Here is a 22,258-nt window from a genome sequence, read left to right as displayed (position 1 = left end):
CCTTTTCATTTTTTTCTCTGTTATAAACAGTGCTGAAAACAAGGGAAATCTGGCATGAGGTCATCCAACCATTTACCTGCTTCTTCCCTTGGGGAAGATTTAAACGTGCACCCAGCACATTCCCAAAGTGCCTCTGAAGCTCGGCACTTGTGCCCACCATGCTTGGAAGCACCTTCCCCAACAACTTTTGAACCTTGCTAATCTGACAAGAACCAGTATGTCATGGTTATTTTACTTTGCAATTCTACAAATACCAGTGATGGTGGCAGATTTTCATATGTTTACTGGCCATCTGTATCTGTCTTTCTTTGAATTGTCTATTCAAACCCTCTGCCCACGTGGGATACTTTTTGTTTCCCCTTACTGTTATTTAGAACTCTTTGTATATTAACGAGATTGATCATTTGTCATACATAGTACAAACAATTTGGAGCAAATATCTACCATAATGAACCTGTTCAATTTATTAAGTAATTCATGAAAATCTTCTATGCTACAACTGAACAGTGTAGGATGATGTATGTAGTTCCATCCCTCCGTACCCAACTAAGAGCTCCTTGCTGGTGTCATCTGTTATCTTATTCCTCCCTGTGTCCTCCACAGTACGGTGGGCCACACAGGAGCCCGTACACAGCAGGTGCTCCATTTGTGCTAAACGCAGGAGTAAATGAATGAATGAATGCAGAGAGGGCTGGGCAAGGGCGTGGCTCTGGGAGGCTGCTACTGTCCCTCCAGGTCTTGGGTCCTGGCCCAGGCAGGCAGCCTACAGACTCCTCTGCTCTCCTCAGTGTGGACCCAGCCCTGCACCTCATGGGAAAAGGTGTGGAAGGTTCTACTGCTTGTGAGGACCTCACCTGCCTGAACTGTCTCAGCCTCAGTTCCAGAGGTCGCATCACACGCGAACACCCATCCCGAGCTTGGTGGGCATCGCCTTTCAATTTGGTGAAGTTTGAGAGGCTGAGGGCCAGGTGTTGGAGGAGAGGGAGCCTGGAGGGGAGGGCTGCGGTGGCCACTGCCCTCCTGTGAGCCCTTACCGTGCAGATGAGGCTGTCCCAATACTCGCCCCACATGTTTGCACACGCTGTGATGTCAATACTCAGCTGCTGGTAGGCCCCCAGCACGCCCTCGGAAACATGGGGAAAGAAGGCAGCTCCTTTCCCGTGAGATAACATGCTTTCCATAAAATCTAGGGGGGGAATCGGGAGTGGGCATTCAGGGCCCTGGGGTTGGGAATTAGGGCCAAACTCTCAGATGTTAGCAAAGCACTGCCCCAGATAAGCCATCCTCTCCTTGGTCAAGCTAAACATGCCCTCCTCTTGGGAGCCCAGAACACAGGGGCCAGCAGCTCAGGGCCCTGCTAGGCCAGCCTCTCTTACCTCCTGGGGGCCAGGCCCCAGGGGGAGCCCTCCCTCATGAGCCACCATCCGTCCCAAATCAAATCCAGGCCCTGTACATGGGCCTATGCCATAGCAAGGAAATGGCCTCATTCAAGAGAAAGGCACTGTCAGGTGGAGATCCTTGGCCATCTTGGGGCCCTTGCTGGGAAAGACATGAGAGGGGTCTGTGGTCCTGGTCCCCTCCCCTGGAAGCCACTGGCCCACATCCTCAGAAGGTCATGCCAAGCCCAGCTCTGGCCATGGCCCGGGCCCAGCAGCCCCACCCTGGCAGCTCTTACCCAGCCGCTCTCGCCTGGCCAAGTGCTCTCGGATCCGCACCGTCTTTAGCAGGGCAGGAGGCATGTCAGGGCTGTACAAATGGAGACACAGAAATAGTATTAAGGTAGCCAAGCCGGTTCCAAGACCTGCCAGGCCATGTCCTGTGGTAACCAGCATCCCACCAGGTGCCCAGCAGAGGATGGTGGCCCTGCCTGCTCCTCCCAGGGGAGAGCTGGTCAGATCTCCTCTTCACCACCTTCTCTGGTCTTTGCACCACCCAGAGCATCCCAGCTGCAGGCCAGCCACCAGCTGCAGGGGTTGCCTCCCAAGAAACAGGAGGGCTCCAGGGCAGGGATCCCTCCCCCAGCTCTGTGTCCTGGTTACCCTGGATGCAAAGCCAGCCCAGACTCCCCATCTCTAGCCCAGACTTCTGCAACAGGCCCCTGTTCTCAGCCTTTCCTGCTGACATCTCTCTAGCATCAGGTGTACACTAACTTTTGGGAGTGGAAAGTTAATGGCTTAAAAACCCCAGAGAAAAAAGTCCTAAATTAATAGTGTTTACCAATTTCTCTGGTGTAAATACTTTCACCATGGCTGATTTCAAGTTACAGCCTTGCAAAATGCCTGAATATTTAATAATCTGCTCTCCCAAGTCAGTACTAGCTGGTTTGGGTACATCACTGTGTGTGTATGTATGCGTACATGTGTGTCTGTGTATGTATGTATGTACATTTGTGTATGTATGTGCATGTTTGTGTATGTTATGCATGTATGTGTGTGTGTATGCACGTGTGTGTGTGTGTGTTTATGAGTAAGTAGTGCTCTAGGTCTTGCCTCTGCCCTTGACCACGGTAGCTCTGCTGATGTCTGTCTGATCTGAGGCATCTCTTCCCACCTCACCTCTCCATGTCAGCCCAGGCACGCTATTCAATGTTCCCTGAATACTTCCTGCTCCTGAACTCTGCCTCCCACACCTTTGCCCAAAGCTCCCCCTGTCTACAGTAACTTTTCCCTCGCCCATAAGAACATCCTGTCCGGTCTATTGGAAACCCTCCACTCCAGCAGGCCAGGCCAAGGAGAAGGGGCCACAATCCCAGCCTTTCCCACAGCCCATCCAGAGGCTGTGAGGTGGACAGCAAGAGGCATCTCCTCTCTGCACGTCCCCAAGTCTACCTGTGAAAACACAAACTTCCACCTCTCACATCGACCAGCCTCTGGCCACCTAAGCCACACATCTGCCCTGGGAACTGCCTCTGAAAGAAACAAGACTTACAGGCTGGTCTTTTTGCTCAGGCTGTTTGGGGGGCTGCCGAAGTACTCAAACTTGAGGGTGAAGGGGGTCTGTATTGGGGAGCAGTTGGTGAGAATGAGCTGGCAATTCACACGGGTCCTCAGTGGCACTGTTGAGCCGAAGTCCAGGCAGAGCTCATTCAGGTGACCTGGCCACTGCTGTGTGCTGAAAACACCATGGGGCACTACGTTACATGCCACCCCTGGCCCTGCCTAGAGAGCCACCTTGGGTGGGGGAGGAGGATACAGGAGCTGCCCAGACATGAGGCTTCATCCTCAGACTCCCTCGTCATTGAGCTGCCAGCCCACAGACCTACCTTTCCTGCCCGCCCATGGCACTGAGAGAGGCTCTAACTCTGCACAAACTGTCCCTGGCCAGTTGAGTGTCTCCCTGTTGCCAGGCCTCCCGTGGATAGCCCAAGGTGCCTACACCCTGTCCCCTGCCATTTCCTACCTGCTGGACACCACGCCTCCAAGTGTGTGGGGAGACAGCACACAGAAGGCAGGTGTGGGGTAAAAGGAGCCGTTCCCACAGAGGTGGTGAGGGGCCGCAATAACGCTGTGCCCTTTTCCCGGCTACAGGGACTGGATGGGAGTGGACTGGACCACAGTGCAGTGCCGGTCCTTTGTGTGGTTGCCTCAGCCCCCAGGCCCCTGCCCCAACCCGGGCTCACCTGCTGTCAGAGCCCTCCATAGAGATGGTGATGGCCACTTGCAGTCCCTTGGGCTTCCCAGAAATGCCTAGGACCAGTGGCTTCTTCATGCCTGACACGTGACAAGGGAGGGCCAGATTGGTCAGCTCTTCCTACAACAAAGCCCATCCAGGATTGAGACTCAGGGATAGGACCTCTGAGGATGAACCCAGATGGTCTTCCACAGAAGAGGAGGTTGCTGTGGGTGGCTCAACACAAAGGCCTTGACCTCTGTTCAGGTTCACCTCTGTAGAAGGGCTCTCCAGTACCTCCCGTGAGCACAGCCTGGCGCACCACACCCTACCCCCAGGGGCTGGGGCTCACGTTATCTGACTCCGGCCTGATCTTGTGTGCCCGCATGAAGGCACACCCCACTAAGTGGCCCTCTGGAGAGGCTGCACTTTTGCTCTGATGGAGCTGCTAGCCCAGAAATCAAACACTCCTGAGCAAGTTCTGCTTAATGCCAGGCCTGGGCCTGTCTGCCTGTCATCCTAGAGCTCAGACCCATGGTTCCCATGTTTGCCAGTGAGGAACTAAGACCTGAGTCTGCAAGTCTTTACAAGGAAGAAGTTTCTATCCCACAAGAACCACAAAGAGATAGTCATCAATGGTCCAAGTACTGAGCATGTTCCTCCCCGATGGCCTTCCTCCGAGCCACTCCAGGGAGAAGCGGTGCCTTCCTGGGAGGAGCCTGGCCACCAGTTAGCCTCCTCTGGTCGCACCCGGCACAGTGCCTGCTGTGAGCAGCTGCTCTGCTCTAGATCTCTGGGCACACTGGGCCCACCTGCGGCCACAGAATTTTTTTCCCTGGGAAGGGCAAAAGCTGGTTCCAAAGACCAAGCATAGCCAATGGGTCTCAGGGCACATCCAGGCCCGCACTAGGCTCCCTATCCTGGTGTCCCTAGGGAGCAGGCCCAGCAGGAACGGGGACCACAGACCCAAAAGCAAGAAATCTCTTTCCCACCCATGAGGACCAGGAGTGGGGCCTGAGTAGGACCTACCTGGAGTCACAGGAGCAAACAGTTGGCAGGGTGCCCTCCTGGTCACTCAGGCCTGACTCACCTGTGTATGAGTAGTCAACTCCAACTTGATCTGGCACTCCTTACTGGGGCCCAGCAGGCCACGTCTGGGACACACCGTCACTGTGCAGAAGTTTGCTTGGTGCCCCAGGAGCTAGCAGACACACGGGTGGGCCCGTTGTCACTTACGGGTCTCCCAGAATGGACCAGCATCCAGACAGGGTGCTCAGCACTGCTGCGTGCAACACTGGAGGCTGGCAGGCAGCAGGAATGACAGGGCTGGGTGCTCAGTTCTGGGGATAAACCACAGGTCTCTTCTCTCCTTCCTGACCCAGATAGATTTCACCACCTGTCAGGAGGTTGCCTGGACTAAAGAAGCTGCCCTGGGGGGCCCAGAATGATAGGGAGCAGAGGGCAGCTGCCTCTGACGCATATGGACGTGGCCTTGACTCCCATGGCACTCATAGCAAGCTCCATAGTTGGCCACAGGGGCAGTGACACAGCTGGGCTCCCAACAGCAGCGTGGGCCAGGCATGGCTATGCTGGCCCCGAGAATCTAGCTGTGTTCACCAGAAACTCCTACTCTGGCAGGGAACTGGAATTCCCTAAATGTAGGGTAAGAAATAGCTGGACCAGATGTGCTACCCCTTTGGAGCCTTTCTGGGCGCTGTGGAGTGAGGGACAGGCTGTGGGAGGGAAGCTGAGTATCTGTTCTGGGGGGTGCTGGGGGGACAACGCCCCCCTCCACGTGGGCCCCTGCTGCTGAGGGCTGCAGACCTGCAGTTGCAGGACGGTGTGGGCTCACTCACCTTGCCCCAGAGGAACCGGGTGGGCAGGAGCGTGCCATTGATGAGTGTGACGGCTGCCTTTGTGGGTACACCCAGGTAGAGGTTGCTGACTTCCACCTGGCTGCTCTGCAGGTACACGTGGGGCCTCTGTACCTCAGCATACACAGGAAGGTAGCTGGACCACAAGGAAATAAAAGGCATACTGCTCACAAAAGAAGAAATAAAATTGTCCGTATTTACAGATGACAGGATGGTCTATGCAGAAAATCCCAAGGAATCTGTATTTTTAAAAACTCCAAGAACTAATGAGTGGGTTCAGCGGAGTTCAGCAAAGGGTATAAGATCAACATGCAAAAATCAATCACATTTTTATAAACTAAATGAACGTTGGAAACAGAAATTAAAAATATCATTTCGGCCGGGCGCGGTGGCTCACGCCTGTAATCCTAGCACTCTGGGAGGCCGAGGCGGGTGGATCGCTCGAGGTCAGGAGTTCGAGACCAGCCTGAGCAAGAGTGAGACCCCCGTCTCTACTAAAAAATAGAAAGAAATTATATGGACAACTAAAATATATATATACAAAAAATTAGCCGGGCATGGTGGCACATGCCTGTAGTCCCAGCCACTCGGGAGGCTGAGACAGTAGGATCGCTTAAGCCCAGGAGTTTGAGGTTGCTGTGAGCTAGGCTGACGCCACGGCACTCACTCTAGCCCAGGCAACAGAGTGAGACTCTGTCTCAAAAAAAAAAAAAAAAATATATATATATATATATATATCATTTATAATTACTCCAAAAATCGAAATACTTAGGTATAAAAGAAATTGTTGTGGAGAACACTCTGGGTTTGTTTCAGGATGGTTACTTCCCCTCCCTGTCCCACCCTGGCCAAATGAGAGAACTTTTTCCAGTCTTCATCATAAGAACCTACTGAACACTCAAGACTTTTTAACTCTCCAGAGAGTCAACACTCGGCCTCCAGGAATCTGCTGAAGCTACGGTTTAAATGTTCCTACTGTTGCTGGCTCCAGTAGCTTCTGCTTCAGGTAAACTGATCTTAATCCTCTGTATTTGCCTGTCTCTCTAGTTTTGGGGGTGGGTATTTTTCCTGTGACCTCAATTCTCTGACGGATCTAAGAAAATTCATTGTTTTTCCGTTTGTTCAGCTTTTCCTATTGTGAGGGCAGGAGCTTGATGGGCAAGCTCTTTACCTGTCTGGATGGCTGAAGGGGTTTTCTAGGTATGATTAATGCTCATGATCAGTTGAGTTGAGGTAAAGAAGATTATCCCAGATAATCTCAATGGGTCTTATTCAAATCAGCTGAAAGACTTTAAAGGCACAAAGGAAGTTACTCAGACAAAGAAATTCCGTGTGTACCTAGAAGCTTCAGCTCATGCCCAGGGTTTCAAGCATGCCTTTCCTAAAGGCCTGCCCTATGGATTTTGGGTTTGCCTAGCCAGCGTCTATAGTCATGTAAGCCAATTCCTTGCAATAAATTTCTTTTTTTTTTTTTTAAGACAGAGTGTCGCTTTGTTGTCCTGGCTAGAGTGAGTGCCGTGGCGTCAGCCTAGCTCACAGCAACCTCAAAGTCCTGGGCTTAAGGGATCCTACTGCCTCAGCCTCCCGAGTAGCTGGGACTACAGGCATGTCCCACCATGCCCGGCTAATTTTTTCTATATATATTTTAGTTGGCCAGATAATTTCTATTTTTAGTAGAGACGGGGTCTCGCTCTTGCTCAGGCTGGTCTCGAACTCCTGACCTCGAGCGATCCACCCGCCTCGGCCTCCCAGAGTGCTAGGATTACAGGCTTGAGCCACCAAGCCCGGCAATAAATTTCTTAGTAAATATATTTTTGCTCTGTTTCTCTGGTGGAATCTTGACTGATACAACCATATCAAGGTAAATTCGTAGGTAAATATAAAAGACAGAATAAATGTGTTTTTGTTTGTAACTCTATCTGATTTAAAAGACAACTGCATTAACCAATAACCGTAAAACTGTGTTAATGGGTCTATAATGTAGAAAGATGTAATTTGTATGACAATAATTGTACAAAAGAAGGGGAAAGAAAAGAGCTACATTACAGCAATATTACATACTACTGAAATTAAGCTGTTGTTAGTACAAACTAGGTTTTTTTCTTTTTTTAGGGACTGGGTCTTGCTCTGTTGCCCAGGCTGGTGTATAGTGGCACAATCATAGCTCACTGCAGCCTCAAACTCCTGTGCTCAAGCAATCCTCCTGCCTCAGCCTCCTGCATAGCTAGGACTTCAGGCATGCACCACCATGCCAAACTAAGTTTAAATTTTTTTATAGAGATAAGGTCTTGCTATATTGCCCAAGATGCTCTTGAACTCCCGGCCTGAAGCAATACTCCCACCTCAGCCTCCCAAAGTGCTAGGATTAAAGGCATGAGCCACTGCACCAGGCCTTTAAAATTAAGATACTAACTATAATGCCCTGGGAAACCATTAAGAAAATAACAAAAGACTGGGCACGGTGGCTCACACCTGTAATCCTAGCACTCTGGGAGGCCAAGGCAGGCGGATCATTTGAGCTCAGGAGTTCGAGACCAGCCTGAGCAAGAGCGTGACCTGTGTCTCTACTAAAAATAGAAAAAAATTAGCTGGGCACCTGTAGTCCCAGCTACTCGGGAGGCTGAGGCAGGAGGGTCACTTGAGCCCAGGAGTCTGAGGTTGCTGTGAGCCATGATGAAGCCACTGTGCTCTACCTGTCCCAGGCAGAGTGCAGTACAGTTTTCTGTCTCAAAAAAAAAAAAAAAAGAAAGAACAGAACCAAGGTAAAAGAAACATGGGTATTAAAATGATATAATAGAAAATATCTACCCAAACACAGAAGAAGACAATAATGGAGGAATGCAGGAACAAAAAGACAAAAGACATATAGAAAACAAATAGCAAAATGGGAGAGGTAAATTCACTTTATCAGTAATTATATGAAACATAAATGGATTAAATGATCTAATCAAAAGGTAGAGATTGGCAAAATGGATTTTTAAAGAATGATTCAAATATATGCTGTCAAGAAGAGACATGTTGGATTCAAAGACACAAATAGTTTAAAAGAAAAAGGATGGAAAAATATATACTATGCAAATAGTATCCAAAAAAGAGCTATGGCAGCTATATTAATGTGAGATAAGACTTTAAAACAAAAAATCGTTGCTAGAGACAAGGAAGGATATTTTATAATCATAAAATGGTTAATTAGAAAGACATAACATTCATAAACATATATGTATCTAACTGCAGAGCCCAAAAATACATGAAGCAAAAACTGACAGAATTGAAGGGAAAAATTGACAACAATAGTGGCTGCAGACTTCAATACCCCCACTTTTAATAATGGACAGAACAACTACAGATGAACACTTAAATAGGAGATACAAGTAACACTATAAGCCAACCAGACCTAACAGATACATATATACACATTCTACTGAAAAACAGCAGATTATATATTTTTCTTAAGTGTACAGGGAACATGCTACAGAATAGGCCATAAGATAACCCCCCAAAAAAGCCTGAATAAGTTTAAAAGGACTATAATTATACAAAATATGTTCTCCAACAATGATAGCATCAAATTGGAAATGAACAACAGAAAGACATTTGGGAAACAAAAATATGTGCAAACTAAACAACACATTCATAAACAAACAATGAGTCAAATAAGAAATTACAAGAGCTGGGCACAGTGGTTCACACCTCTAATCCTAGCACTTTGGAAGGCCAAAGCGGGAGGATTACTTAAGACCAGCCTGACAAGAGAAAGACCCCATCTCTACAAAAAATAGAAAAATTAGCCGGGCATGGTGATGCGCTTATAGTCCCAGCTACTTGAGAGGCTGAGGCAAGAGGATCGCTTGAGCCCAGGAGTTTGAGGTTGCAGTGAGCTATGATGACACCACTGCACTCTAGCCCAGGTGACAGCATCAGACTTTGTTGCAAAAAAAAGAAAGAAAGAAAAGGAAAAGAAATGAAAAGAAAAAAAGAAATCACTAGAGACTTCTAGTTCCACAATGGTGGTGTAGAAGCAAGCTGGCTTCACTCCCCACTCCCCATAAAATGAAAAACAAGTAATACAGTGCTGAGATTTAAACCAGCAACACATCAGAGCTCAAGGGTAAGAATGACACAGTTCGAAGTGAAATTGAAGTTGTCAACCAGCTTCCCCACCTTCTTGGGTTCCCTGGCAGGAGACCTGTCCTTTCCTTAACCCATGGGTAGCATCTTCCTGAAGGCAGAAATATTCCTGAAGACAGGCAGAGACAAATTGCTGAGGCAGGACTACTAGCCCCAGTCCTCAAAACTCTGCTCTGTAACTTGGCCAAAGGAGATGCCAAATCAGTGGCTCTTTAGCAGCAGGTGTGTTCCTCAGGTCCCCTGGGCATAAACCCCTAGCCAACCTTCCTTCACTGCCAGGATAGGATAATACCTTTGGAATCCACTGGGATAGTCAGTGCTCTGGCCATTTACTAGAGCCGAGGCAAACCTGGGCTTAAGACATCACCAAGAGCTGAAAAAAGGCAGTGACCTAACAGTGAAGATTTGCTGAGCATACAGTAAAAAACAAAACAAGCCAGACACAGAAAACTGGAATAGTTAATCCTTCAATGCATAGACACAGCTGCATACCCTCAAGAAACAACAGAAAACAGGGAACCATGACCTCCTCAAAAGGACAAAGTAAAAATCCAGTGACTGATCCTAATGAAATGGTGATTTGTGAGCTCTCTGACCAAGAACTCAAAATAGCAGTTTTAGGGAAACTCAGTAATCACCAAGATAACACAGAAAAGGAATTCAGAAAGTTGTCACAGAAATTTAACAGGAGATTGAAATAATTTTAAAAAAATCAAACAGGAATCTTGAAACTGAGAAATACATTTGCTGAACTGAAGAACTCTTTAGAGGCTCTCAACAGCAGAATGAACCAGAGGAAAGAATTAGTGATCTCAAAGACCAGCTATTTTAAAATATATAGAGGAGAAAAAAGAATGAAAAGGAATGAAGACTGCCTACAAGATATAAAAAATTACCTCAGAAGGCCAAATCTAAGAATTTTTGGTGTTCAAGAAGGAGCAGAGCAAAAGCAAGGGGTAGAAAGCTTATTCAAAGAAATAGTAACAGAAACCTTTCCAAAACTTGAGAAAGATATAAATATCCAGGTATGGGAAGGTCTTAAAATCAAACACATTCAAGTCCAAAAAGACTATTCCAAGACACATAATAAACTCACAAGAAATGCTAAAGGGACTCCTTCAATATGAAAGAAAAAAATACTAATATACAAAACAAAATTTTCAAGGTATAAAACTCATTGGTAAAATTAAGTACGTACAAGGACAAACCCAGAATACTCTAATACTGTATTTGTGGAGTGCAATCCACTCATAAACTCTAGTATGAAGCCCAAAAGACAAATCTACCAAAACAATAATAGCTACAGCAACCTGTTAAGAGATAGGTAATATAAAACTATGTAAAGTGAGACAACTAAAAGTAATAATGTGGGGGGATAGAGACAAAGTGTAAAATTTTTTTGTCATTTTTTGCTTTTGCTTTTATTCTTTTATTTGTGATCTAGAGTAAATTGTCATCTCTTTAAAATAACTTGTTTTACCTGTAAGATGGTTTTTCATAAGCCTCATGCTAACCACAGCACAAAAATGTATAACAGATTCATTAAAAATAAAAAGCAGCAAATTAAAATATACTACTAGAGATAATCATTTAACCACAAAGGAAGACAGTAAGAAAGGAAGAGAGGAAGAGAGGAGTCTCAAAACAACTATAAAACAAGCAACAAAATGGTAGTAGTAAGTCCTTACTTAATAATAAACTGAATGTAAATGGTCTCAATGCTCCAATTGAAAGGAATAGAGTGGCTGAATGGACCCAACCATATGTTTCCTTCAAGAAACCCACTTCACCTATTAAAAACACTGAAAGTGAAGGGGTAGAAAAAGTTATTCAATGCAACTGGAAATCAAAAAAGTGCATGAGTAGCTATACTTATATCAGGTAAAATAGACTACAAATCAAAGACTGTAAAAAAGACATGTAGGGTCAATATATAATGATAAAGGGATCAATTCAGCAAGAGGATATAATGATTATAAATATCTATGTACCTAAAACCAGAGTTCCCAAGTACAAAAAGCAAACATTAATAGACCTAAAGGAAGAGACAGACTGCAATACAATAATAGTAGGGGAATTTAACACCCCACTCTCAGTAATGGACAGATCATCCAAACAGAAAATTAACAAAGAAACAGCAGAGTTAAAAGACACACTAGATCTAATAGGCCTAATTGACATTTACAGAACATTTCGCCCAACTGCTGCAAAATACACATTCTTTTCATCAGCACATGGAATATTCTCCAGAATAGACCATATCTTAGGCCACAAAACAAGTCTGTACAAATTCAAAAACACAGAAATCATATCAAGTATCTTTTCTGATCATATGGAATAAAACTAGAAATCAATAACAAGAGGAACCTCAGAAAATACATAAATGCATGGAAATTAAACAACCTCCTGAATGACCAATGGATCAATGAAGAAATTAAGAAAGAAATTTAAAAATTTCTTGAAACAAATGAAAATGCAAATAAATACAACTTGCCAAAATCTATAGGATACAGTAAAAGCAATACTAAGAGGAAAATTTATAGTAATAAATGCCTATATCAAAAAAGTAGAAAGACTTCAAATAACTTAACAATGCACTTCAAGGAACTAAAAAAGCAAGAACAAACCAAATTTTAAATTAGTAGAGGGAAAGAAATCATAAATATCAGAGCAGAAATGAATAAAATTGAGACCAAAAAATACAAAAGATCAGCAAAATAAAACATTGGTTCTTTGAAAAGGTAAACAAAATCAACAAAGCTTTAGCTAGACTAAGAAAAAAACAGAGATGACCCATGTAAATAAAACCAGAAACAAAAAAGAAGACATAACAACTGAGACCTGAGAAATATAACAAATCATCAGAGACTATTATGAACTACATGCTTAAAAATTGGAAAACCTAGAGTAAATGGATCAATTTATAGACACATATATCCTACCAAGATTGAACCACAAAAAAATAGAAAATCTCAACAAACCAATAACAAGTAACCAGATGGAAGCCATAATAAACACTCTCCCTTCAAAGAAAAGCTTAGGACCTGATGGAGTCACTGCTGAATTCTACCAAACATTTAAAGAAGAACTAATACCAATCCTCCTAAAACTCTTCAAAAAAATTGAACAGGAGGGAATACTTCCAAACTCATTCTATGAGGGCAGCATTACCCTGATACAAAAACAAGACAAACGCACAACAAAAAAGAAAACTACAGGCCAGTATCACTGATGAACATAGATGCAAAACTCCTCAACAAAATACTAGCAAAGCAAATTCAACAGCACATTAAAAAGATCATTCACCAGGATCAAGTAGGATTCATTTCAGGGGTGCAAGGATAGTTCACTATATGCAAATTGATAAACTTGATATATCCACATTAACAGAATCAAGAACAAAAACCAAATGATTATTTAAATAGATATCAAAAAGAATTTGATAAAATTCAACATCCCTTTATGATAAAAACCCTTATCAAAATGAGTATAGAAGGAACATATACCAAAATAATAAAGGCCATATAGGACAACCCACAGCTAACATTGAACTGAATGAAGAAAAATTGAAAGCCTTTCCTCTAAAGACTGGAACAAGATGAGGATGCCCCTTTCACCATTATTATTCAACATACTACTGGGCAGAACAGTCAGGTAAGAGAAAGAAATAAAAGGCATCCAAATCGGAAAAGAAGAAGTCAAATTAGGCTTATTTGCAGATGACATGATCTTATACCTAGAAAAACTAAAAGACACCACCAAAAAACTGTTAGTACTGATAAACAAATTCAGTAAAGATGCAGGATACAAAATCAACATACAAAAATCAGTAGCATTTATATATGCTGACAGCAAACAATCTGAAAAAGAAATCAAGAAGGCAATCTCATTTACAATAGCTACAAAAAATATAAAATACCTAGGAATCAATCTAGCCAAATAAGTGAAAGATCTATACTAGGAGAACTATCAAACTCTGATGAACGAAATAGAAGAGGACACAAAGAAAATGCTCATGGATTAGAACAATTAATGTTGTTAAAATGACAACACTACCCGAAGCAATACAGATTTGATACAAATCCTATCAAAATACCAATGACATTCTTCACAGAAACAGAAAAAAAAATTCTAAAATATATATGAAACCACAAAAGACCCCAAATAGCCAAAGCAATCCGGAGCAAAAAGAACAAAGCTGGACGCATCACACTACCTGACTTCAAAATATACTGTAAAGCTATTGTAACCAAGACAGCATAGTACTAGCATAAAAACAGATACATAGATCAACAGAACAGAATAGAGAACCCAGATATAATTCCATGCATTTACAACCAACAAAGACACCAAGAACATATTATGGGGAAAGGACAACACCAGTTATTTCAGTAACTGGTATTGGAAAAACTGGATAACTATATGCAGAAGAATGAAACTAGACCCCTCTTACCATACACAAAAATCAACTCAAAATGGATTAAAGACTTGACTCTAAGACTTGAAACTGTGAAACTTCTAGGAAAAAAACATTGGGGAAACACTCCAGGATATTGGTCTGGGCGTTGAGTTCAGGGTCCCAGCCCCAGAGCTCAGGGCAGCACATGGGAGACTGGATTGCCCCAGTGTTTGCCACTACTCTCTCGGGTTGGAGAATGGCCAGGGCAAAGCCTGTAACATTGGGCCTGGGTCTTTCACTTCCTATTTATGAGTGAAGGAATGAATTGCTTTGTGTAGCTGGTCAGTGTGGGTTTCCTCTAGGTTTAAGGCTGTTTTCCCCAAAGACCCTTCCTCTCATGGAATTTGGGCTGTGTGCTCTGAGGATGGTGACTCACATACACTTCACTCTTTGGAAGAGGGTGCTCTCCACACCTACCCCCACTTACTCAGAGGAAACTTATACCACCAGCTCCTTATGCAAATCAACTTCCTCCTCCATTCAAGACCAGGAATAGACAGCCAAGGATGACTAGAAGCAGAAGAAAATCTATAAAGTGAAGGAGGAGAACTCAAAATCAAAATCCGAGAAAACAGAAATGAGTTTCCCTGGGGAAATTTGAGAGGCTGTTGCACACATAAGACAATAAAAGATTACTATGAAAAGGAACTACCCAAGAACAGAAGAGCTTGAAATTTAAAAACATCATTGCCAAAAGAAGGACGTGCCACCAAAGACAGAATTAGTGAGCTGCAGGGCCAGGGCATCTTCCCTGAATGAGGAACAAAAACATTGAGAAATGGGAAAATATAAGAAAAACAGTGTAGATCTGGCAGGTCTGTGGTGGACTGCGGTAGCTGTTGTTGTCACTGCCCAGCAACCTCTCACTTCTTCTGGAGACAGATCTTCCCCCTGTGCCCCCACCAGGAGAAGGGGTGGGCACGTGAGCCACAGAAGACCAATCAGGACTCTCTCTTCAGGAAGCCCGTTTCACTTTTCACTGAGGTTGTTAAACTGGGAGTGTGTGAGCCTGAAGCTCTGAGTGGCCCTTCCCCAGGGCAGAGTAGCTAAGAGCCCTTGCCAATAGGGGAGAGAAAGGCCAACAAAGAAAGAGAAGCAGAGCTGAGGGCTGGGATGGAGGTGGGGAAGAGGGAAAGAGGGAGGAGAATGAGAGAAAGCAGAAGGCCAGACAAAGGAAAAGGTTTGAGCCCTTGGATTTGGCAGGGCAGGAATGCCCAGTCACATGAGCCAATGCTTTCTCCTTTTTGCCTAAATTGGTTATGTCTGTGTCACCTGCAACCATAAACATTCTGATTAATGCAAGGTCCTTTCAGAAGCAAGAACAGAGACAGAAAAGGAAAGGAAATAAGCAAAGACTTAAAAGAAGGCATTTTCCCTGAGCTGAAGGCAGACTTGGCCTTCATATTTAAGGCCAAAGTGCCCTGCAGGACCAGTGAGAAGACTCACAACTAAACCCTGGCTGGTCATCATGGAAAAGTATATTCGAGTGACCATAAGATGGTCAAGTTCAAAAAGTCAGGTAACATTTGTCACTGTGAGAGTGTGTGCTAATGCGTGGTCTCATACACTGTAGGTGGAAGTATAAAATGACACAGTCTTTTCGGAGGATAATTTAAGAGTATCCATAAAAGATTTGACATGTACATTTAAATGTTTATAATGAAACACAAAATACATACAAAAATGAGTAAAAAACACACATACAGCTTAGACATACATACAGTTTAAAGAATAATACTAAAAAGAACACCTATGTACCACCCTGACCCAACTTTGGAAACAAAATATAACCATCAGCCAGCTTAAGAGAATATTTTGCTCCAAAATAACTTGGGAGGCTGGGGTGGGGGGGAAAAGTGGATGGGGGATATGGATGAAACAATATTTGCAGTGAGTTGAGGATTATTGAAGGCAGCTGATGAGTACATGGGGGCCTATTATACTATTGTATTTTTATATATGTGAGAAATTTTCCACTAGAAATAAACAAAGATAAAGAAAGGGAGTGAAAGAGGGAGAGGTGAGAGGGGAGGGGAGGGAAAGGAAGGGGGAAGGGAGAAGAAAGAGAAGAAATATTACTAATACCCTTGAAACCTCTAGTGTGTTCCTCCCAGGACATAATGGTATTTGCTCATTTAAATATGCTCCCAATTTTTCGTGTCCATTCTCCTGTTGATAAACATTTGTTGTTTCTAGTTTTCCTTGTTAGGAACAGTCTAGCCCTGAGTATTCCTGCATAAGTATACGTCTCCCACCGCACATGCGTAAGTGTTTCTCTGGGAGTATATTTAGAAGGGCAAATACTAGGTAACACTAAAGTGTTTTCTAAAGTGGTTGTACTAATTTACCTCCCTTTAGTATATACACTTTAGAAAGATATACCCCATAATATTACCAGGGAATTATGTCTAGGTAATGGATTATGAGTGGATTTTCTTTTCTGTAATTTTCTAATTTTATAAACATGTATCAATAGCTTTAAATGCAGAAATAGCTTTAGAAAAATATATAATTACATATGACATAAATGAATGTACCGTGACTGTGCGTAAAGTCTGTTGCAAAGGCTCTTCCCACTCCCCTTACCTCCAGGCCCCGTTTTCCACCTGCAGCTCCAGGACGGTCTGCAGGCGCTGGCAGTGCAAGGCCTCCAGGGTGATGTCCACTCTGCATTCCCCCAGAGGGTGAAGTTGGCCACTGGAAGGCTCAATGTCGAAGGGAGACACCTGATCCGGAGGCCAATCCGGAAGGATGAGAGTGAGTACACTTGGAATTGCAGAAGAACTGAGGGCTGGCCATGCCCAGCCAGGGTCACCCCCAAGCTGCCCCCAGTTCTTCAAAGAGCCATCTAGGATTCAGAAGGCGGCAAGCAGGCGGGGGGACCGGACCACAGTTGCATGAGTCTCAGGGTAAAGAGGACAAAAACTGAATCTCCAAGTAAAGGAATACAGAAGCTGGAGGTCCCCATGCCCTGACCCAGATCTGAGAGTAGAAGGCAGAGGAGGTGCCTCAGGGGGAGTGGGGAGGGCTGGGAGCAGGAGGGGAGCCAGGGAGCCATGCTGGTCTGAGGAGCGGTGACCCTCTGAGCAGGCATGGGTCAGGACCCTAACAGGTTCAACCAAGGAAAGCCACCAGGTCACCAGGCTGGAGGAGGGGAGAAGCTGCCCATACCCACAAATTTCTCCTTTGCACCCATGTGGTTTTTTTTCCCCACCCTCCCGGCCTCCTCCCTCCCAGGCTTGGCCTCATTCACTCCAGGCCCGCCCTCGCCCGACACCAGCACACAGACAAAGGGCGAAGGGAAGGGAAAAACCTTGGGAAGGAAAGTGTCCACATCTGGGAGGTGCTCTACATTCCATTTTCCCTGACCCTGACTGCGACAAGGGGCACTCTCTGACTGAGCAGCCCGTGAGCCCCCATGGGCCACACTGGCTAGCAGGAGTGCCACTGGACATTGAAAGGTCACACTAAGAGGGACAGTATTGCTGTCTTTGGCCTCTCCCTTCCATGAGACCAAGACCATGAATGCAGGGCTGTACCTTCCTGGAGGTGACAGGTGAGCCTGGCCTGGCCTCTCCCACCCCACCCGATTGAGGCCACAGGCTGGCATGGGTGGGAGAGTTGTGCCCTCTTGCTGGAGGTTTTACCTCCTTGGCACTGCTGGGCGGGATGGGCTGGCCTTTACTGGAGGCTGCTCGGGCCTCACTCTTGTAGAAAAAGAGGGCTCCGTGTGCTCTGGCCCGGCTCGCCAGAGCCCAGGCAGTGGCATTTGGGGCCCAGGCTCAGCTGCTAAGGAAAGAGCCTCTTTGCTTGATTTTGTCTTTGTTGTTCATGTTGCTCCCTTGGAGCCCTGGGGACTTGGGGAGATGGCTGTACTCTGGGGCTGGGTCTCAGTAGCTCCGGGTCCCCTACCCTGAAAGCACCTAAGAAACTCCAAATCTCAACATGAGTTTTGAGAGCTCAAAAGAATAAAGTGCAGAGAACTGTAGGGAAAGGATTTCCACCAGCCTCAATTATGACATAAATATTAAAATACTATGACATTGACAATTATTTCAATTATAAGACGTAGTTATTCTTCACAGTGGGAGAACACCACAGACTGGGAACCAGAGACCAGGATCGCATGATTCCACCACCCATGAGCTGCGCGGCCCTGGGGAAGCCCAGGCCTCCCTGTCTCTCCTCTGTCAAATGAAGAGGTTGGCTGAGGCCTTTAGGCTTCCACCTGTGCTGCGGGAAGTCCCAGGAATTCCTCGGAAGTGCCTTGGGCAGGGACTGGGATGTGGGAGAGGAAGGATGGAGCAGGGGCGCCTAACAAGGGGCTCTCTGGGTGGCCAGAGCAGTCACACTTTATTCTGTAAATTGGGCTTCTGCATAAGGTTTCATTTGAAGAAAGGGCACCTGGCTAAACATAACGTGGACACTAAAGATACTGATACCACCCTGCCCCCAGGTCCCACCCCAGCCCCAGCCCCCGCCCCTGTCTTCCACGTGGTTCCAGGATCCACCCTGGGAGACCAATGACCCCTGGGAGGGAGGCGCCAACTCTTAACAGATATTGGCAATGGCACTGGTGGCTCGATGCAAGCTGTCTTAACTTCCAAGTTTTGGAGTGCCCGGCTGGAGAGGTGAGGCTGTCAGGTAAGGAGAAGAGCTCCCCAGAGTGGAAAGGAAGGCCCTAGGAGAAAGGGGCCGTACACTGGCAAATAAGGTACACGTGTGCCTCGGACTGTCTTCCCTCAGCTTCTGACCGTGGAAGGAAGAGTGTGCAGTGTTCTGGCTGGAAGGCCGAGTGACAGGCAGAATGGGGACCTCGGCAGGAAGCAGTCAGAGGGATGCTGTCATCAAACAGACATGGCCAGGGTCTCACATGTGCAAACCACCAGGGAGCCACAGCCATCAGGGGTGAAGAGAAGTGACATATAACTCATGGCTGGCAGTTACGGAGTAACTGAAATTCTGCCTTCTTCCTGATTGCACATTGCATTTACATGTGATGACACAATTTAAATATGATGATGATAATATCTAGCCACTTTTTTTTTCTATTTTATAGTAAAAAGAAAAGTGCTATTTAGATGCAAATGAATCTTCAATTTCCTTTTTGAAGCCTTTGGGTTTGGGCCACAAGCCCATGCCCAGGTGCCACCTGGTGGCAGGTACTCAAACTGCAGGCACGATCCCCGGGAAGATGAGACCCTTCAGAGGAGGGAATGTGGCCTTAGCAATAGCAGCCTCGGAGGCTTCCTGCCCAACTCAGCTGCTCTGCTGAGGGAGAAACCCACGTCTTATATCTGAATCCAATGGTAGAGAAAGGAAGGGGATCGCTGGGGTGGGGTTAAGTTCAGCTGTAGAGAGGAGCTGCCTCGGTGAGGAGGAGAACTGGAGGCACTGCCAGGCAGGGCTTTCCTCTGCCGGCCTCAGAGCTCTGATCGGAAAGCTCCAGTGCAAGTTCACCGTTTAACCCTGGCACAATGGGCTCGCAGGGGAGGAGGCACCATGGAGCCAGCAGTGCCCACTTACATCCTCAAGCCTTTCTTCCAGGCAGACGGGGCTCTCCTTCATGTGCCACCTGCCTGGGAGCTGGCTGATGTTGTGGATCTCGACAGAGATGGTGGCTTTCTGCCCCAGGCGGAGGAGACCAAACTGAAGGGCTGAGACGTTGATGAACAGGACAGGCCCCTGAGATACCCAGAGGGGCTTGTTACTAGGACACCTGGAGACAGGCTCTGTGTCCTAGCCCTGCCACCTTTCTGGGCCCCCCAGCTGCCCAGCCTCCACCTGCAGCACCTTAAAGGCCGCCTCGATGTGCAGCACCACTGGCGAGGGCGAGTCTTTGATTTCACACAGCAGGTCATGGCTTGTTGGGCCAGGGACACCCCCGGTAAAGTTTAGCTCAAAATCTCCGACTTCACTGGGCTCTGGGAGAGAGAGGAAAGTGAGAGGTAGAGAAAAGGGGGGCAGTTTTCTGCGGTTGGGCCCAGATGTCTGGCCTTCACTGACTTCTCATCTGCCACACGTCCCAGGCCTTGGCTAGAGCTGATCACAGGACACCAAGAGCTCTACACAGGCCGCTTTAACTATGGCGACTCCTCCCCCAGCCAGCCCTGGGCTGGTCTCAACCCCTCCTGCAGTCCCCAAAGTACCTATGACCCCTGTGCAGGGTTCTACTTCAATGATGTGGCAGTCGCTGATCTTCCCCCACATGTATCTGATGGGCGACTTGCTGTTGTTCCACATCTGAAAGACACACCGCGATTGCACTGCCCAGATACTGCCCCTTCATGTCAATTCTGTACCTGCTCAAAGACTAGGGGATTGTGAGCTCATGAAGGGTCCACTTGACACTTTCTCGGCTAATTCCTGGCCATCAGAAGCCACGAACTTCCCAACCCAGCAGTACCCTCCCTCCACGCTGCAGTGCACACGGGAGCCATATCCTGCCAAAGACGGGAATGGGTTCCATAGCCCTAACTTTCAGAGGATTCAGGGAAGCTGATAAAATGAGACAGACACACCTGGCCCAGGCATCTGTGCAAGCCAAGTCGTGTTCAAGGGCCCTAGGAACAGCCTCAGCCTCCATGCAGTGGCCACTCCCAAGCACCTCTCCAGCTACATCCTCCCTAAGCTCACACCAAGTCCAGCACTGCCTGAGCCAGCCCAGGCAAGGGAGACACAATGACCGACCTTAAAATTTTTCTTCACATTTATGCCAATGTAGTTCTCCCCTGGGATGATGAGGGCATACGGTTCTAAGACAACCTGGAAGGGCTCTACCGAGCCTTTCACTTCAATTTCCAGGACAATCACGTCATCCACACAGTATGCAGAATCCTCCAGGCTCTCCGCTTCTGAGCTGAACACAAACCTGTCATAAGTTAGGATCCCACACAGCCCAGGAGCATGTCCCTGCCTCTGTCCCACATCTTTGGTCTTGTGAAAAGAAAACACCGCTCAACCCACAGCTCCCAGGCCCCTAAAATCACAGGCATCAGCCAATGCCCTGAAAAGTGATGAATGCCTATGGCTGTGACAATGGTATAGCCTAAGACCTAGAACAGGGCCATTTCCCGCCCTGCTGCCTCCAGGGATGACCTAGCAGCACTCCAGCCTGGGATCTCTAAGCCAGGCTGACTGGAGACCCACCCTGACAGTTTCCACCTGGGACAAAACCTTCTTCCCTCAGCAGTCACCACCATTCAGGGGCCGCCAGTTTGGCTGCCCCAGGGTGGCAATGAGCCTGGGGCACAGCTCCAAGGTTCCTGGGGTGGCCTTGTAGTGAGTTTAGCGAGCTCAGCATGCTGAACCCACTCCAGACCTAGGTTGCCAGGGCAAGGCAGAAACACTCCCACTCCCCAAAGCCTGCTGGAGTCAGGCCGCCCATTCCCCCTTGCCTGGTACCTTCCCCAGAACAAGCCCAGGGGAGGGAAGGCCCAGCTGCCCACCCCTCATCCAGGGCCCAGTCCCTGCTCACCTTACAGGTTCTGGGACTTCTTCTAGTACCATCTGGAACACACTGTGAAAATCCCTTGGCTGCAAGACAAATACAGCACCTTGAAAACACAATTGCATTCAAGCAGGTTGTCCTGGAGACGGCTGGGGCCATGGCAGGAATGTTTCCCCCCTTAGCCTAGCCCTGAAAAACCCAGGGCTGCTTCCCTGCTACGTCTTCCCCACCCTAGGGAAAGTGGGGCTGCTGCCGGGACATGAGCCACGACTCAGGCGCCTGCCTCAGCCGGGCCCGGGGGTGGGAAGGACCGGCCTCCTGATGCTGACATTACCCCTTGGCGGTGTCCCCAGTGTGTCTGAAGCACAACATGGTCCCCAGACAGACAGTGAGGTGGCTGGATGCTGGGTCCAGCGGCAGACCTGCCCATCCTAGTCCCAACCCACTGAAAGGGGCCCCAGAGCATCCTTTTCACACCCGGCTTGAGTTCCCCTCTCACCCACCCGAGGGTTCCTTCCACAATGGGCCGGGACCTGGCCCTCGAGACCCTGCACGTCACTCTCTAGGGGCTGCTGTGGGACAGGCGGGATGGACATGTTCTCTGACATAGAAATGTGGAAGACGCCCAGAGCTGAGGAAACAAGCCCAGCGTCTCGCTGCAGGTGGGGTGTGTCTGGGGTCAGGACCAGGCACAAGGAGCTGCTGCGTCCCACACACCAGGCACCTCCTCCAGCCACA

The 22,258-nt window shown here is 47.1% G+C and overlaps 1 protein-coding gene across 1 annotated transcript in view; it reads right to left on the bottom strand.

Moving 5' to 3' along the window:
• The window catches only part of DLEC1 (DLEC1 cilia and flagella associated protein), a 63,488-nt gene that overhangs the window by 8,276 nt on the left and 32,954 nt on the right, over positions 1-22,258 (bottom strand). Inside the window, exons 14-25 of the mRNA XM_069473433.1 lie at positions 21,548-21,606; positions 20,761-20,929; positions 20,220-20,313; positions 19,864-19,994; positions 19,597-19,755; positions 16,657-16,796; positions 5,466-5,619; positions 4,700-4,810; positions 3,620-3,750; positions 2,929-3,111; positions 1,676-1,746; positions 1,035-1,186 (exon numbers count right to left, since the gene is read on the bottom strand). Of these exons, the coding sequence (XP_069329534.1) occupies positions 1,035-1,186; positions 1,676-1,746; positions 2,929-3,111; positions 3,620-3,750; positions 4,700-4,810; positions 5,466-5,619; positions 16,657-16,796; positions 19,597-19,755; positions 19,864-19,994; positions 20,220-20,313; positions 20,761-20,929; positions 21,548-21,606 (1,554 nt within the window). The remainder of the gene's footprint in view (positions 1-1,034; positions 1,187-1,675; positions 1,747-2,928; positions 3,112-3,619; positions 3,751-4,699; positions 4,811-5,465; positions 5,620-16,656; positions 16,797-19,596; positions 19,756-19,863; positions 19,995-20,219; positions 20,314-20,760; positions 20,930-21,547; positions 21,607-22,258) is intronic.

This window comes from Eulemur rufifrons, chromosome 7 (assembly GCF_041146395.1).
Source record: "Eulemur rufifrons isolate Redbay chromosome 7, OSU_ERuf_1, whole genome shotgun sequence".
In the NCBI taxonomy this organism is placed as follows: Eukaryota; Metazoa; Chordata; class Mammalia; order Primates; family Lemuridae; genus Eulemur; species Eulemur rufifrons.
This window is presented reverse-complemented; position numbering and strand designations above follow the sequence as displayed.